Here is a 17433-nt window from a genome sequence, read left to right as displayed (position 1 = left end):
AGTATCTGGTGAAAGCAGTGCATCCTGCCCCATGGGATTTTGATCATCACCTGGTAAGTGCATGACCTGGCTAACTTCCAGCCATTGTTACCATGGGCTGAGGTGGTCCTGGTCATGCTAACTCAGGCTGCAGAGCTCAGCATATGCTGGCCTTACCACCACAGCTGCTCCTAAAGCTACTCTAATAAGAGCTCATCTCTGCCAAGTTCTGCTTGTGATACTGGCATGCTTATGGGCATCTCAGTGCATTTGAGTCACAGCTAGAAGTTGTCACAGATTAACAAACTCTTTTCTTATTTGTTTAATTTATGGGAAGCTCTAACAAAAACCAGATTCCCCAGGAAAGGATTCCCCTGGGAAGCTCAAACTAAAAACAGATACTTAATTTTATTAGGTATATTTGTTTTTTTAAACTGTTGATTTTGATAACTTTACATTATCTACTTGTTTAAAGTTTGATAACTTTACATTATCTGCTGTTGATTTTATCGGTATTTTTATCGGTATTTTCTTGTAAACTGCCTAGAGGTGGTTGTTTTCTGATTAAGCAGTATATGAATAGGGTTCCTAGACAGTCCTCCTTCCCAGCCACTCACCATAACCCGACCAACTAGGTTTCAGTATAATTTGCTGCATCATGTGGCATCTGAAGATGCCTTGAGCAGCCAGGACGTTACATACAAAGGCATAGCTTATGATATTGCAGAGCTATATACTAATTATACTGGTATGTGATGATGCATATTTTTCTATATAATATATAATACAGAATATTGTATGTATGCCCTATAATGGATATTTGATTACAAGCACTGTATGCCTGCTGGACTGGGGTGAAGATGGATGAAACATAAACATGGCTCACATAAAACTTTTTAGCTGCTGTGCAAACTGATTCCAGCAAATGAAGTGTTTTCTAGTCATCTGTCTGAATCTTCCTATGTAGTTCAGTGAGGCATTTTGCATTTTTAGAACACTGTTTGAATGTTCAGTTCTTAATTCTTCACCTTTATTGGTTTAAAAAGGAAACTGCTCCAGGAAATGAGTGGAGCAGGTTTTCTCTTAGGAAGGTCGAGGTTGCTGGGCAATCACTGGTTCTGCTCTAGGATTGCAGGACTCCAGTTTTCAGAGGTCAAGCTTGGAGAAGGAAGGTACATTTGGACTCAAAGTAGTGAGGGTATTTCCAGAGCAGCCCTACTGCTCTTACATCAATCCTCACCCTTAACTTATCTTCCTAGAGTCCCACTAGAGGGAGACATCATCCTGGCCATCTCTTAACATTGAATAGAGAAAAATCATAAAAGTAGGAATGGGTTTCTGTTTGTGTTGTGTATGTAGGTACACACACACACACCTTAAGTTGCTAGACTTGATATCTGATGTCTATCTCTAGAGATGCACTGTTTCTTCAAGATATTGGGGGTGGGAGACAAATTAGTTTCTGGCATTTGTTTACCTTCTGTTGTGCACAGCTTGTTTGATAACTTTTTGAAAATTAACTTCGTATTCTATAAACGCTCTTTATTCTACGGGCACGAAACAAAAAGGCCACCTGTGCCCCAGTGGCTTCAAGTTACAAAAAAAGGAGATTGCGACCAAACATCAGGAAAAACTTTCCGACAGTGAGTGCCTATTTGACAGTGGAATCTCTCGGGAGGTTGTGGAGGTTTTTAAGCAGAGTTTGGATGGCCATCTGTCATGCACACTTTAGCTGAGATTCCTACATTGCAGGCGGTTAGACTGGATGACATTTGGGGTCACTTTCAACTCCACAATTCTATGAAAACTATCCCACCCCACTCTTTATCCAGAAGCCTCCTGCCCCAATCTTCTACCAAGGATCAGGAGACCCTTCTGAATGGGGTTGAGATGAGGAGGAAGGGGGGAATGGCCTCAAATGTCACCTTCTGTGGGCAGGTTTTCAGTGATCCTCATTTTCTCCTCTACGCCGTCATTTCACAATCCACTCAATTCAGCAAGGTCTCCAGCACCTGAGAAGAGACTGTGGGGGCTTCAGGGGGAGCTGTTTGGGGAAATTTTCACCTTGTGCAACCACTTCCACAGGCATTTCTTTTGTTCTGGGAAGGTGCTCTGGCGAATGTCAAAGGGATATGTGGGGCGAAGATGCTTTGCACTGCCCCTCCCTGGTGATCCTCGAAGGGATGTGGCAGGGCCCTGAATTCTTGAGGAGCCTGACCCTTTCCTTGAAAATATGGGGGTTCCCCCCTGCCCCCCATGGTGCCCCTGAGCAACAATGTGGCACAATCACTACAGGGGTGTTGTTTTACTAGGTGAGTGCAATTTGAAAATGGGTCCTGCTATATTTATCCTACATGTTTCCTATGGGAGTACAGGCCCGGCCTTTTCTTGAGGTCAGTGAAGTCATCCCAGTGAAGCCTAGAATATCTAATTCCTTGCAAGACCTCACTGAAACCTACAAAATGCACCACCAGCCATTTTTATTCCTTCAGACATTACCTTGAATTGCTGCTCTCCCTCGATTGCACCCAAGCTGTCTCCTGTTAATGCCTGCAACTTCTGCAAGATAGTTGTGCTGAGGGGTGTACATCACCTGTAACACTCCCTCCCAGTTTGGGTTGTGCGTAACTAGTACCATGCATAACCATGCCATCGTGCCGCTGCAAATAATGCATGAAGCGGGCGTTAGAGGAAGAGAAACCACCCTCTCCTTGGTGGAAAGTGCCCTGCTCTGCCCAGCCTGCCTCAAGCATGGCTTGTACTTTAAGCAACACAATCCATTTTGAACAGGAGAGCACGACTATCCCTTCCTCATAATCATTTGTCAGTGTATCATTGACTGAGAAGCAATGAAATGAATCAGGAGATATACTAAACCACAGTGATCATTCACAAGAAATGTGTATTTCCCAGTTCTGCTCCGATTTCTTGGGCAGGATCCCAACCTGCGGATGGCACAGCACAGTGATAGGTTTCTTGGAGTGGAAGGCGGAACTGGCAGTCTCCTGACTAGGGGAGACCTGATGCAGCTGGTGACAATTTTGAAACTTGCAGCATAGGAAGAATGGCAATCTGAAAAACAAACTTTTAATTTAAAACTTCTCCATTAATTCTGATTTTTAAAAAAACGTGTTGGCAGAGATATACTTACCAAGGGCTTTAACGGGCGTTTGGCATGTCTTAGTGCAACATCACCCTCTCAGAACAATGAACCAAAGTTTAAATGGACGGAAAAGCCACGTTTTGTGAAAACTAAACAGTTCCCAATAACAATTTGTGTAAACAAGTGTTATCTCTGAATGCTTCAAAACTTTTTGTAATGAATATTGCAAAAGACCAACAGCTAAACACAGCTGCTAAATCTCCAGCCTCCTTCTCAATGCCCAGACCTGCTCCTAGCAGAGCAGGCTCCAGAATGCCATAAGCTCAGGTGGAGCTCAAAGCTGCCTGACGCAGTGAGGAGAAGGAGCAGCACAAACACACAAGTAGAAGACCCAGAGAAAGCACATTGTTGCTTTTAAGTTTACTCTTCCTACTTAATTAATTCTTTTTCATTTCCTAATGGGAGGGGGGCAGTGCTGACAAAAGCCTGACTAATTTCTTTTCTGAAATTAGCCCTGGGTTCGGGAGCAACAAAAGGCTATAATGGGTATTAAATGATCCTGCAAAGCTACAATAACATATTGAGTCAGAGGCTTACATGTGATCTCTTTTGGATGTGCATTTTAATACTAATTTTTTTAATGAGGTCAAAGAGTCTCTGGACATCCCAGAAGTGCTACTAAGTTCCTTGCCAACGTCATGAGTTATTTGCATTTTCTGAAGGCAAATCTATAAGGGTTTTTTGGCTTCCTCTTGCTTGAGTCACTCACTATTAAGTTCCACAGAACCTTTCTGCAGAATTTATATGTGCACTAAGTACGAATGCAGAATAGCCTCCTAGCAGAAATACTGGGCAAACTTCATCTCTAGACACATGTACATTTCAAGCAAATAAAAACCCATTGCAGAGAAATTTGCATTAGGAAAGACACAAGCTGAAAGAGCTAAGCCACATTTTTAGATTATCAGCAAATAGTATGCCTGCTTCCATGAAGTAATCATGTGAGCAACACAGATGTAGCAGGAAACTATGTGGCCCATCCTCTGCCAATGTGAAAGAAGATAAGTGCCACAAGATAGACACAAGATGGTCCCAGTGCATTCCTCCAGCTTAAGAGATCCAGTTCTCCCCGAGGGTAACCCAGTCTAGTGATGTTTCTCTCCATAGCCCCATCCCATGCCCGGTTTAGAGATATTAGGAATATTAGATAGAGAGACAGCAAACCCAGTTTAGTGTGATTTCTGTGTCTCTGGAGGCATACTGAATATTTCAGGACTGTAAATGTTTTTCATTTGGTAGGACACTACACTACGCTCACTCACTCACAGACCTGGAAAGATTTATCCTTTAATTTTAAATTGCAAACACTGACCAAGTTCCAACACTTCAAAGAGCTGAGATGCTCACACTCTTCTGACATACTGTTTGCCTTCAGATAAATATTTTTGAAGAGATTCCTATGAATTCATACATCTGAGAGCTGTTCTGTTGGATTCAGACATCCCCATATATTTTCTTCTTTTTTAAAAAATCCATGTGAATAACCAGTTCTGAAACAGCATTTTCCGTGCAGATGATTCCACAGTAGTCATTCCAAAAATACTTCAGTGCAGAGTAGAAGTTACAGTAGAAATTGGTTCTTCAGACATATTTCACTCCTTATCTTGTTGGAAGTTTCCTTGTCCATGTCTCTTAATTCTTTATTTCATTCTAATCTTGGCTGGGCCATTTCTACCCTTTGTATAAATCTTCAGATGCTTTGAAAATCAAACATTCATACGCATAATCTAAACTACATATCATTTTCAGTGAAAGGGAGCTTTCAGAATTCTTTTAATAAATTCACTTGTTATCTAGAAAAACAAATAAATTGGCTAAAGATCTTAAGAAGTTTGAATGATAACATTTATGGTAGATACTATTTTTAAAAATATACAAATAAAAAATGGAACGAGAAAAATAGCATTACTCACATAGGCATGTTTTCAAAGGTGTTTGCATCAGGCAGGATCCTGCTGCCACATCCCATACTCTTTTAAAAAGTTCTACAGTCCTAAGGAGAGCAGCTTTTGCAGGGAAGACATGGGGGAACTGCAGTGGGTGGGCATGATCATCAAAAAGGAAAGTGTGCATGAAAGAAAGTGTGTTCTGCTCAGGCAGAAATACATTTGGAGGCATGCCATAATAGGTAATGCTGAGTTAAAGCAGCAGCAGCAGCAGCAACAACAACAACAAAAGATTTCATTTATTCAAAATAATATTAAATCAGCTCTAAAGTGCCTTGCCGTATGTTCTTTTCATGCACAACTCCATCCCGAAAAATTATTAAAGGAGACCAAGTTTCAGAAAAACAACTGGGTGAGCATAGCTTCCCATCCCACAACCATCTGGAACATGTTAACGTATTCATTAAAGCAGTCTGCAACACTTTTCTCAACCACTCAAGCCATTTTTCCAAAATTTTGCCAGTAAAGATTCTGGCTGTCAACTAACAGAGTAAGTTTTAGTTCAATCAATCAAAATGTTTATTCGGCTTTACGCCCATCATAAAGCACAACACACAAAACAAATCAAATAAAATAAAACAGCGGTCTCGTACAAGCCACAAGTAATATAAGTTTTAGTTCACTGAACAAGCTTACTAATGGATTGTACTGGATTTTATAAAAATGTATATTCTTAATCACTCCTAAGATATTTTGCCAATACATTTTCAGCCTCCTATGTCTCCACCATGTGTGAAGATAGGTGGCATCCACTCAACGATATCTTCCACAATTCCCAGGCAGCATACATTTTTGTTAATTTGGGAGGTTTAAGTTTTCTAGAAGTCTCTCAAAAATATGTGTAAAGAATAGCTATGATGAAACTTGCATATATAATTCCAATGTTCTTCTAACTTGAGCATCTCCAGAACTCTTTCTCATTACTTGATTATATATTGCTTTATTTTATTAACAGTAGAATCCATACATTTAGATAACAGGCTCCTATAAAATTTCATATTCATCACCAAATGTTCACACTCAGTTAACAGCTTGGTAGTATAATCTTAGTAAATAAATTTCTGTGTTTAAGGTACTAAAGGAGGAGGAGGTTTTTTTTATCAGTTGAGGAAAGACCAATTGGTCTTTGTTTAGTTTCATGAAAGAAGCTCTGCTACAGCATGACACAAGACAGACACAAAGAGTGGGAGAGGGAGCCAAACTAAACAACCCTAAAAGTTCAGTATATCATCTGATCTTATTCCAGATAGGGTTGTGTGCCAAATAGAATGCAAAATTTTCCTGATGACTTTATTAACTGGTACCTGCATTATTGCGGGACGCGGGTGGCGCTGTGGTCTAAACCACTGAGCCTCTGGGCTTGCTAATCAGAAGGTCAGCGGTTCGAATCCCCGCGATGGGGTGAGCTCCTGTTGTTCAGTCCCAACTCCTGCCAACCTAGCAGTTCAAAAGCACGTCAAAGTGCAAGTAGATAAATCAGTACTGCTCCAGCGGGAAGCTAAACGGTGTTTCCGTGCACTGCTCTGGTTTCACCAGAAGTGGCTTAGTCATGCTGGCCACATGACCTGGAAAAACTGTCTGCAGACAAATGTCAGCTCCCTCGGCCAGTAAAGCGAGATGAGCGCCGCACCCCCAGAGTCGTCTGCGACTAGACTGAATTACATTACCTGCATTATTGAAATAAAGCAAATACCCAAGTATTTGGATTTGGAAAGTGTGTGGGGGGGGAGCAAACATATGGATGGTGTCCCAGTGGCTTAAATGGCAGCTCCAACCTTCAGGTGTTAAAGGCAGAACCCAAAGACTTGAGACTCAGGTCCAGTGTCAAATACTTCATCTCCATCACTCAGCTGCTCTGAAACCCTGGCCCAACCAAGGTTGGAATTCCAAGCTTGGAATGGCCAAAAGCAGAAGTATTGGCATTCTGGAAAGTGCCTTGGATTCAAGGGATCCTAAGCTGTCCTGGTCTCCTGAGGGGAAATGTAGACGTGCTTCTGAAGATAAAATATCCAGGGCTCCTGGAATATGGTCTAGTTTTAGTAAAAGGGTTGCCAACCTTTCTGGCCCAGTGGGTACATTTGGAATTCTGAGAAAGTGCTGTGGGTGCCAGGCAAAAGGTGACTGCTGTGGGGGTGGAGCATGGCATGACACAAAATGGCTGTTAACTTCTAAAAGAGGAGAAAGTGAAAGGACCACAAAATGGAGCAGGCACCTCATTCCATCAGTAGGGAGAACAGACTTACATCAACCGCCACCAAAAGCAGAGAGAGGGAAAGAAAGAGAGAGAGAGAGAGAGAGAGAGAGAGAGAGATACAAGCTAGGAAAAGTAAACAATCTTTTAAATCAACCAACCTGTCCAATGATAATTAGCAGGTCTATCATGACCTCTGCATTGATTATAAGCTATTACAATTTTGGACAATTCTGCCCAATTATCTTGTAATTTTGACTGTGTTCTGTAAAAAAAAAAGGGAGGGGGAGAAAAAGATACAATATGTTGGTTTTTATTAACCTAAGCATTTCCCATTCTGTAAAGAACCAACCACAATTCTTTCTGCAACCAAACGATTGCTGCTAATAATTTAACTAACCTATAAAACAGCACTCCCAAGTTCAATTTATGCCTTTTGGGTAGAATTAGACAAATATATTTGAGTTCCATTGGATGACTGGGAAAAGAAGCTGTTGTTCTTGGTACCATTACTGGTTGGTTGGTTTGAGTTGGACCAATGCAGGCTAGGGAAGCCCAATGGCAGGTTCAGATGAATCAATCAAAACCTTTGAGGCTTGTGCAAGTTGCCAACTAAATTGAATAAAACCAGAAAGATCTGAAAAGTGAGTTGTGCACCCAGTTATTGAGTCCGTTTCATTATCACGTGACCAGGGACACCATAAATCCCAATATGATGTGAGGTTAGGGGCTGCCCTTAACTCAACATTAAAGCACTTACTTGGAAGACATTACGTCCCAGGTTTAATTCTTGACATTGCCTGTTGAAAAGGATGGGAGGAGCATCTACCTGAATGGCAAAGAGTCACCACCAGCAAGAGTAGACAACACTGGAACAAATGGACCAGTGGTCTGATGGTGTAAGCCAGAGTCATATGATGTATTTGCTTCCAAACAGGCTATGACTGAATTAAATATGTGTTTACAAACTGACAAATGGCAACAGTAACAACTAAACTGCACTTGTTATTTTTAAGAACACAAGTTCTTTATTAATTGAATGTACATGCATACTGTACATGTGGTAAGCTACAAGAATGACCCTGTGAAAGTGTTTTGCTGTGGTAAGGTGTGTAATGTGATTGTGTTCTATTAACATTTCCATGAATGTTAAAATATGTATGTGTTGACTTCTGTCAGTTGCAAGTTGGGGGGGGGGGGGAGTGTGACAAAAATCACTCTTCCAAGTAAGTCAAAGACCCTTTTCATATAACTGCAAGTTGAACGGTGACAAAACTGAGTTTAGGCAGTCACCACCAATACCAGGGGCTGGGCCCATGTCTCAGAGCATTTCGTCACACATGTTAATGATCTGACTTTACCCTTCCTAGGGTAAAGAGCTGCTCATTTTGGATACAAATACTTTAGTGAACCTGTTAAAAGTTTGGTCCCCATGTGGGTCACCTCTGTGAGGATGAAACACACGAGTCATCACATGGTGAGAGAGCTATTGGCACGGGCTTGTAATTTCAGCTAATACTGACAAATCTCTTTATTTCTTTTTCTTTTTTGCCTACAGGAGGATGCATCAGACTGTGGTGGGGTCTCTGGATTGAGCCCATCACTATGGTCTATGGTAGGAATTCAGCTTATCCTGCTCTGGCTGTTATCTGGCAGCAGACACTGCCAGTTATGACCCTGTTAAAACCAAAACCTGCGTAATAAGTCAAGATCCTGCCAAAATGTTAGCCCACCATTTCATTTGGAAAAGGAGGGTCCGTCTGCTCAGACCGCAGATCAATGGCAATGCCCATTACTTGATATATTCTTTGGGAAAGACTCTGAAGGCACCCATCGTGACTGCATGTTGGCGTGTCAGATCTGTAAACGTGTGTGAATGCTGCATCATCTAGGCCATTGGAACTGAATTCTCTATGTGCTTTATTGAAGAATTGCGGTTTCTGTGCTTTTGAAGACTTTTCTGTAAAAAGGGCTCCCCTTTAAAAGGTGATGACATGGTTTCGGTTAATTTGACCTGAGTTTTCAATTGGTTGCACTCTTTTTTCTTTAACATGAATGCTTTGTAAGGGGGAGAAGGAAACCCGGCCATTTCCTTAGCACTCTTATTTAGTGTACTGATGTTTTAATGTCTGCTTTCAATATCACTTGTGTCCAGAATGCAAAATAGACTTTGATCCAGAGTTGTTTCAGACTGGCTAGACCTCTACAGAGATTCAACATGACTTAAAATGCCTTATGACGAATGATTTCCCCCAGCCAAAATTAGTCTAAAAGGGTGGCCAGGTTGAGTAGGTTCATGAAATGAATACAATTTTTAAAAGGCAAAAATGAAACAACATAATGTCTAAGTAGAAGGGTTATTGAGAATGTCATCCTTCGGCAGAAAATGTGGTTTTCATCCCAAATTTTGTGTCCGTTTCCTCATTGCACAGTTGTTGATGTCCACATCAAGGCTCCTGTTCTCAGAACAGTGACTTACTGCTAGCCAAGTCCTCCAAAATGTTCAGACACAAAGTTTGTGAATAAAAATGTCTTCGTGAATATTGAGCGTTGGTTTCCAAGGGTATTTTGCATGATGTTGAAGCTGCTACTTTTGCTGTTTCTTTCAGTTTGGTTTGTTTCCTTTATTCTTTTGATGGTAGAGTATAGGTTTTGGGATTTTTTGTTTTTGTTTTTTTGAAAAGGTAACTGGGTGATTCTTTTGTTGTGTGAGAAACCAAATATTGCAATGTGATGCAATTTGATCTTAAGTTATATATTGTTAAACAGATATCTGAATATACTGTGCAATGTAAAAGTGGAAAGGGGGTATGGTACGTTTATCTGTCTGCACAAATAAGGAAAAGATGGGTTTTATGCAGGTGAAAACACCTAAAATTCTATCTACAGGTGTTTTAAATAATGACCGCTCCCCGCATAAAACGGGGGGCCACCTTTGTGTGGACGTGCGCAGCCCCTAGATCTGGAGCGGCTCCATCCAGCATAGGCTTGGCTTTGCCTTCCCTCAGGTGGGATACCTGGAGGTCTCCGCCTACCCCAGTCAGTTGTCCAATCCCACCTGAGGGAAGCGTTGCCAAGGAGATCAGGCCAGGTGGGGGAGGGATTACCTGCGCACACAATAGAGGGAGGATCTTACCTGGGAATCCTCACTTGGCTCCAGAGCTTCTCCCACCCTACCCACCCTCAGTTAACATCTTATTTTGCAGGTTAACTTTTCTTACAGGTATGCGGGCACTGCTACATTAAGGTCGCTGTCAAAGGGCCGGAAAGGAATTTCCCTGCATTGGCAGGTTTCGCCTTTCCCGTAGCAAAACGTCACAACTTTGGCAGTATCAGGCCTTGGGCGGAATCCTTTAGTCCATCTTCCTCTTGCAGCGGCGATACCAGGGTTCCCCGTTAAAGGGGTTTCTGAAGGGAGGCTTTGACCGTACGCTGAAAGGTCGTCATTGCTCTCCCCTGCAGTGGCGGCGTAACGGGGGCGGCTATCTCTGCTTGAACATATGTTCTCCAGAGCCGGCCCACCCCCACCCCACCCCCCACACACTGGATAACCCTGAAGCTCCCTAGGTCCCCGGCTGGGGACTGGGGAGGGAGAACGCCCAATGCCTGAGCCAAGGTCTACCCACATTTGAAATTTAATAAAGTTGTGGCCAATTTAATCCCATAGCACGTTGTCTTGAGTCGTTATTCCACATGACGGGGGGGGGGCGCTCGGGACCTGGGGACTCCGCCTGTCCACGCAAATGAAATCAAATTACAGGCATTTACTTTTGAAGAGCATGTATGCTCAGATTTGTATCTGGTAGATTCTTGTTTGTTTCCATTGCAGTTAGTATCTGCCTATTAGTACCTATAAAGCATTCACCTTTTTATTATTTTACAGTTAAAATGTGCTGAATTCAACTAAAACTGTGCTGAATTTTACTAAAACAGTAGCAAAACCTGAACAAATGGGGAGCCTTGAATCTGTATGTATGTTCAATGATACTTGATTGTCAATAATAAAAAATACTGTTTTTATACAAACCTGGTGATGAATCGGATAGGTGAAGGAAAATAACAGTAAAGAATATTGTAGATGCAGGATAAAATATGTTCTCACCCTCATATATTTCAGAACTAACCAGTATTTCAAGACAGCTAAACCAATGAATGTTTAACTTTACTGATATTGTAGAAATCTGCTAACAGCTGCAGTGTGCTATTTACTTTGTATAAGAAACCCCACTTTTTTATTTTTAAAAAATGTAATATAATAGTGCTGTTAAATGGCTCTCATCTAATGTTGAGTCCAAACTTCTATGAAAATTATTGGGAATGCATTCATATGCAATGACAGTTTTTTTAAAAGAACAACAACACCCAATCCATATTTATATATGGATTTAAAGTTTCTGGTTTTAGTCTTGTCCAACATCGAATTATTTTCTTCTTAAGTACCCTTGCTTCTAGCTTTACTATGAAAATCAGAGGTTATAGAAGAGCAACATCATGAGCACAGTTCTTTAACAGCTTGTTTGTAAAGTCATGTGGTTGTAAATAAAAGAACAGTTTCAATGGATTTGTAGGAAGCAGTTGTGTAATCCCAAGGAAACATGAAAATGGTGGAAAGAAAATAACTCAGGAGAGTCTCATTCTGCTGCACTTTTGTTGCCTTTACCCACTTATCATCAGAGCCAGAATGATTAGCTTATCTCAACTAATATTCTCTTTATGAAGAAGACACTCACGAGGCAGGAAAGTTTGTTTGGCAAGTATTCATTTGCATCTTAGTTTCAAACACACACACACAAACACACACACACACACACACACACACACCAACAGTGGCAGTTAAGTATTGTGTTTTCATTATTATTTTTCTGAAATGTATTAGAAGTAAAATTGCAACGTTGTTGGAGTGAATTCGACTTCATCTTGCTAGGAGCTGATTGTGCCTTGGATGGTTAGACTAGTGGGGAGAGCTGCATCTTATGAATTCCTCGGCTGGATCAGGCCATTTGTCCACCTGCTTCAGCATTCTGCCTAACAATGGCTGGGCACAGGTGTTTAAGAGAACTTGACCAGAGCATGAGGGATACAGCAATCCCTCTTCTTAATTCCCAAGATTTTAGTAGTGAAAATCATCTCAGCCCAGCATCGGAAAGTCCCCTAAAAGAGCTCACAAAGAAATCCCCTATTTAGGTACAATCTCTTAGGGTGCTGAGACAGTTGGCTGGGATAACATCAGCATGAAGAAGCTCGTGAATTTAAAAATGGTGCAGAACGAGCCACCAGCTGGCCAGTGGACAGGTGTCAAAAAAAGGCAAAAGAGAGAGTGGCCTTAAAAAGAGAGAGAGAGAGGATTTAGTGCATTTCATAACATCCCATAAGCACTATGTTGACACAAACAAGGGTTCGCATGTGAACGTTAGATGCAGCCCTAGTGAATATAGAGGGCCATTTATCAAGTGATAAGTTATAGCATGACAGTAAGCACTGGTAAGACCATTGGTAAATGTAATTGTGTTAAGTATAGAGAAGAAGGTTGTGTTTACACTGGCAGTTTATTCTGGAATTCAGTGTTCACTCACTTTTTATGGTAGATTCAGATGTTCACTATCAGCCCCTTGCATTCTGGTATTTCTGTATTATTCTCCCACCTTTTTTCAGTCCTGCTTTAGGGCAAACATTTTTATTACTTCAAGCATACATGCAACGTCAGCAGCTAGTGTGGACCAACAAAACACTACGGAGGTATTTCAGGGCTACTGTGACTTTCATTAGAAGCCACAACATCCTGCTGGTACTGCCTCTAACTGTTTCCTGTTCAGTAAAACGGGGACATTCAGTGTTCCTTAATCAATCACCTCTTGTTCCCTGCAAGGGGGACAGATTAATCAGTGGCTTTCTCTCATTATTCTTATCTTTTAAAATTACACAATAAAGAAGAAAACGAATGAAAGAAACTACTTGTAAACTTGCTGAACTAATTGAAGAGAAATCCATCAGTAATGCCATGGCTGCACTGAACAGGAATCAAGTAGAGGCAGAAGCTTCAAACTAATGCTGCAGGGCACTTCTGCTGAGAGAGATCTTAGTCATGGAAATGGGTCTTGGAGGATAATCTAGTGATGGCATTTCTAGCGGAAAAGGAAGGTTTCAGTGGCTGTGGAAGCAGCCAACAATTTTTAACTGATCAGAAACCTGTTGCAAATTCCCTTTACTGTTTGTTAAGATGATCCCGGCAACTGGCTTGCTTGCACAGTGCTTAAATGTAATTTGCTTCATACTCGGTGGAGAATAGGAGAATCCTGACAAACATATCTGAGAAATTAGAACAGAAGAACTGATAGTTACACAAACAGGAGCAAGCACCTTCTTACTGTCAAACACATTCACATGTGTACACAGTCCAGGAAAGAGCTAGTTCTTAATTTGTATTAAAACGATGTTTAAAAGAATGTCCACTATGTCTTAGAGCAGGGGTCAGCAAACTTTTTCAGCAGGGGGCCGGTCCACTGTCCCTCAGACCTTGGGGGGGCCTGGACTATATCTTGGAAAAAATAATAATGAACGAATTCCTGTGCCCCAGAAATAACCCAGAGATGCATTTTAAATAAAAGGACACATTCTACTCATCAAAAAACAAGCTGATTCCCGGACCGTCCACGGGCCGGATTGAGAAGGCAATTGGGCCGGATCCAGCCCCCAGGCCTTAGTTTGCCTACCCATATCTTAGACTTAGAGGCCCATCAATGACCTTCTGTTAGTTAAGCCCCTCTAGCCTATCAAAGCTCTTCTCCCTAGCAGCCTTGTGTGGCTCTCATGTGACAACACAGCCAAGGGCCAGTCAGCCCAGCTGGAAAGGGGGCAGCAGCTCAGCCGTCTGGGTGAGGCCTGTTTCCTTTGTCACTTATCGTAACGCTCCTGGCAAACTAACACGTAGTTTGACATCAGTGAAAAAAAGCAAAGCTTTCACTTTGGCCCTACGTATTATTCATAACGTTCAGTTACTGGATTTTTCTTTTTGCTGATAGTATGCAAATAGTATCCAGTTGTTTAATGTTTAAACAATGCAGTGTGTGTGTGTGTGTGTGTGTGTGTGTGTGACACACATATTAAGGGGGGAACTTACCATGACATTGTGAATGTCTCTCACAGTATGAATAGTGGAAGGACAGGTCTTAGAAATAATTTATGTGCTACAAGGGAGTAACTTGCAAATCGTCCTTGCAGCCTCTCCTCCAAGACTTGGCTATTGCACGCTGGTCTCGCTCTGGGGCTTCTCATAGGCATCTGTTTGGCCGCTGAGACTAGGATGCTGGACTAGATGGCCTGATCCAGCCAGCTCTTCTTATGTTCTTAACAATCCCTTTTCATAGTAATTGGCTTGGGAAGCACAGGTTATAAAAATATATATTGTAAAAGCGAAAAATGGAAAAGTTTATATATGTTTGAAAATGTTTAGCTGTACCAAGGGATATGGAGAAGCTCTTTGAACTGTTTTCATTTCCGCAGTAACCATGAAGCCCCGCTGCATTAACCAACAACAAATGAGTCAAGGCATTCTAGTTTTGCCCTTTTTTAAAAAAGGAAAAGCGAGAACAGCTCGCAGATTGAGTGGTTTAGCTGCTACCCCCCTGTACCCCCATTAGAACAACCAGCATTACTGCCAAAACACGGAGCGTGGTCCATATTTGTACCAGGTTTTCAACATGACATATACTTCACGGGTTTGACTGAGGAATATATTTTTTTTAGGTCTTGTACCTTTAAAGACTTTAGTATGATCTCTTTATGTGTTTCTAATGCGTGAGGCTTTATTGCTTTAACTTGACAAGGAAAACAGTGTTGCTGCCATTTGTAAGTTTTCGTATACTATTCCTTTTACTGACTTTAAGCACTGGCCTTACTGCATTCAAATAGGCAGTATCCCGTTTTTAAGTGACCTTTGCAACCCAAGTGTTACTTGCTGTTTTAAACTTTGCAGTATCTTTGAAAGGACATGGAGATCTCTCATTCCATTGTGCATTGAAGCTTAGGAAAAGTAGGCTCAGCTTGAATGTTTCCAGAAGTCTGCTTTCACATGTTACTTATACTTTAAAGGGGTGTGGAGATGCACTGCTGGCCTCACCCCAACATTGTGAGCATGATTAGCCGCACGCCTGACATCCCTGTGTCTGCAGTAGGGAAACCTATACATGGAGCTCTCTGCACTCGAACTCTGATTGTAAAGAGGTCTACTTGCATCAGATTCCCCACTGCAGTTGTCCACACTCAACCTGTGGGTCAGGCTAGTCAATGTGCACTAGGTCTGAGGCAGTGCCTGCATCTGGGTCCTGGACCCCTTAGGTGGGCTGAGCCCACCTTTCACATAAATCACACGTGAATGCTTCTGTTTTGGTGTTATTGCTGCTTCTCTGTGCTCAACTCCCATGTTGTGTCAGTACTTCCCACACTGGTGGGATTGCAAAACTGGTGTTTGGCAGTACCATCGTAATCCAGGCAATTCATCTGATCTGGAACTTCAGACATTATTAGTGGTGCAATGTGGAAGGTGACCACAGAGTGGTGACAAACAGGTAGAAAAGGAAATGTTTTAACTGAGCCATCTTGCAATGTCCAACCAAACTAGCACATCCAAAGAGTGATAACACCATTGCTCAGAGTCCTCTGTTGTATTTGAAATATCTCCACACACACACATGAGGCAACTGAATCACATGCTTAATATAAAGTTTACTGTGATCTCCAGACCTGTAACACTGGCCAAGGTTCTGGGTTGCTAGTTTGTTTTGTTTTCTTTCATACCACAATGTTAATATTGTTAATATCAGCTGTAGACTATTGTAAAAAAAAAAAAAAGCGTTCAAAAAGTGTCCAGAGTTTCAGAAGTTGGCTGCTGCCTGCTATCAGCAATTTGGTTATCTATCACTCTATGTGTTCTATAACACAGAAGTCACATCTTGGAAAAGTATTTATTTTGCTAAAAATAAAGTGCTGCCATCTCACTCAAATGCTAACTGGATTTGCAATTCAGATCTAACAAAGCTATCCAATTGTCTTAAGCTTTATGGGATATCATGCTTAGGGAGCTATTTTTATTGAAATGTTAAATATACAGTCTAGCAAAAAAAAAAAAAAGATGGAGGGAAATGCTCTGAAGTGGACAGATAGAACTTTTCTCCCTTTTATTGTGTTCTCTTGACACTTTTGTGAATTTGAGAAGCCTGGAATAAGGAACAAATGCAAAACATTTTGTAAAAATTTGTACAATACTGTTATAAAAAATTTATAATCCTGAAAATTGTTGTGTTTAATTATTGTGGAATAAACAGTATATTCAGAATAAAAGTTTATCATTTGAAATCAAGTACTGTTCTTGTGTTACTTTTAAAAAAATGGGTCCAGTCAGCAGAGATAACGAATGGCCATTATCATTTTTATGAATAATTTCTACTCAGAATTCCTACACATTAAAATTGAAGTATCATATACACAAAGAGCACACAAAAAACTGACAAAAGCTGAGCAGGTTGAAAGTGTTCCCAAACATTTTTAGCCGTGGTGTCGGTGTGGGTGCCCTTCCTCTGGATCCCCTGTCGGGGCCCCAGTGGAGCCTCTGCTGTCCTGCAACACTGCCGCACCAAAAGGGATGAGTAGGCTTGTTGTCTTATAATGGCAATGGTGGCTACCTGATAGGTGCCAGAACTGAGTTCCAGCTGAAAAATGAAAGTTGTGAATGGTCATATCTACAGTGCAATCAGAAGTACCTTACAGAGAAGAGTGGACTGAGTCTATATTGCAGGAGACTTAATCAGATTCCAAATTGTGGGAATCCTGGAATTATGTGGCCATTTTGTGGTGGGGGCAGGGGCAGGGAGAGAATATACTGAAATTGAGCTTATTCCATTGGGAATCGAGAAGAGGCTCCAGGATGCAGTCAGGCTTGGCTGCCCATGGGCTGATAATATACTGCTACTGAGTCCTATACTCTTCACTTTCTTTTCTGCCTGATCAGACGTCTTAAAAAAATGTTTTCGTTAATTTTTGGAAAGGAAAAAACAAACAAGATCAGACATTAAAGCACAAAACTGAAGCTGACCTCATGTATTGAAGCACGTTTAGAGATTTATTTTTAATGTAAGATAGAGCTGTCAAAACATGTGCTG

General features: G+C 41.3%; 1 protein-coding gene across 8 annotated transcripts in view; it reads left to right on the top strand.

The window, feature by feature from the left end:
* Positions 1-16634, top strand: part of CACNA2D1 (calcium voltage-gated channel auxiliary subunit alpha2delta 1) — a 368618-nt gene extending 351984 nt beyond the window's left edge. For 3 of the 8 annotated variants that reach the window (XM_083463957.1, XM_083463956.1, XM_083463955.1), the window contains one exon: positions 8838-10200. In XM_083463957.1, the coding sequence (XP_083320083.1) occupies positions 8838-8954 (117 nt within the window). In that variant the 3' untranslated portion in view covers positions 8955-10200. Of the gene's footprint in view, positions 1-8837; positions 10201-14340 lie in introns of those variants that run through there. The other 5 variants (XR_014516732.1, XR_014516733.1, XM_083463958.1 and 2 more) reach the window with 3 other exon arrangements.
* Positions 16635-17433: the final 799 nt, after the last annotated feature.

This window comes from Podarcis liolepis (assembly GCF_965112155.1).
Source record: "Podarcis liolepis genome assembly, chromosome: 10".
Classification (NCBI taxonomy): domain Eukaryota; kingdom Metazoa; phylum Chordata; class Lepidosauria; order Squamata; family Lacertidae; genus Podarcis; species Podarcis liolepis.
Note: the sequence above shows the minus strand (reverse complement) of the source record. Positions and strands in the feature narration are given on the sequence as shown.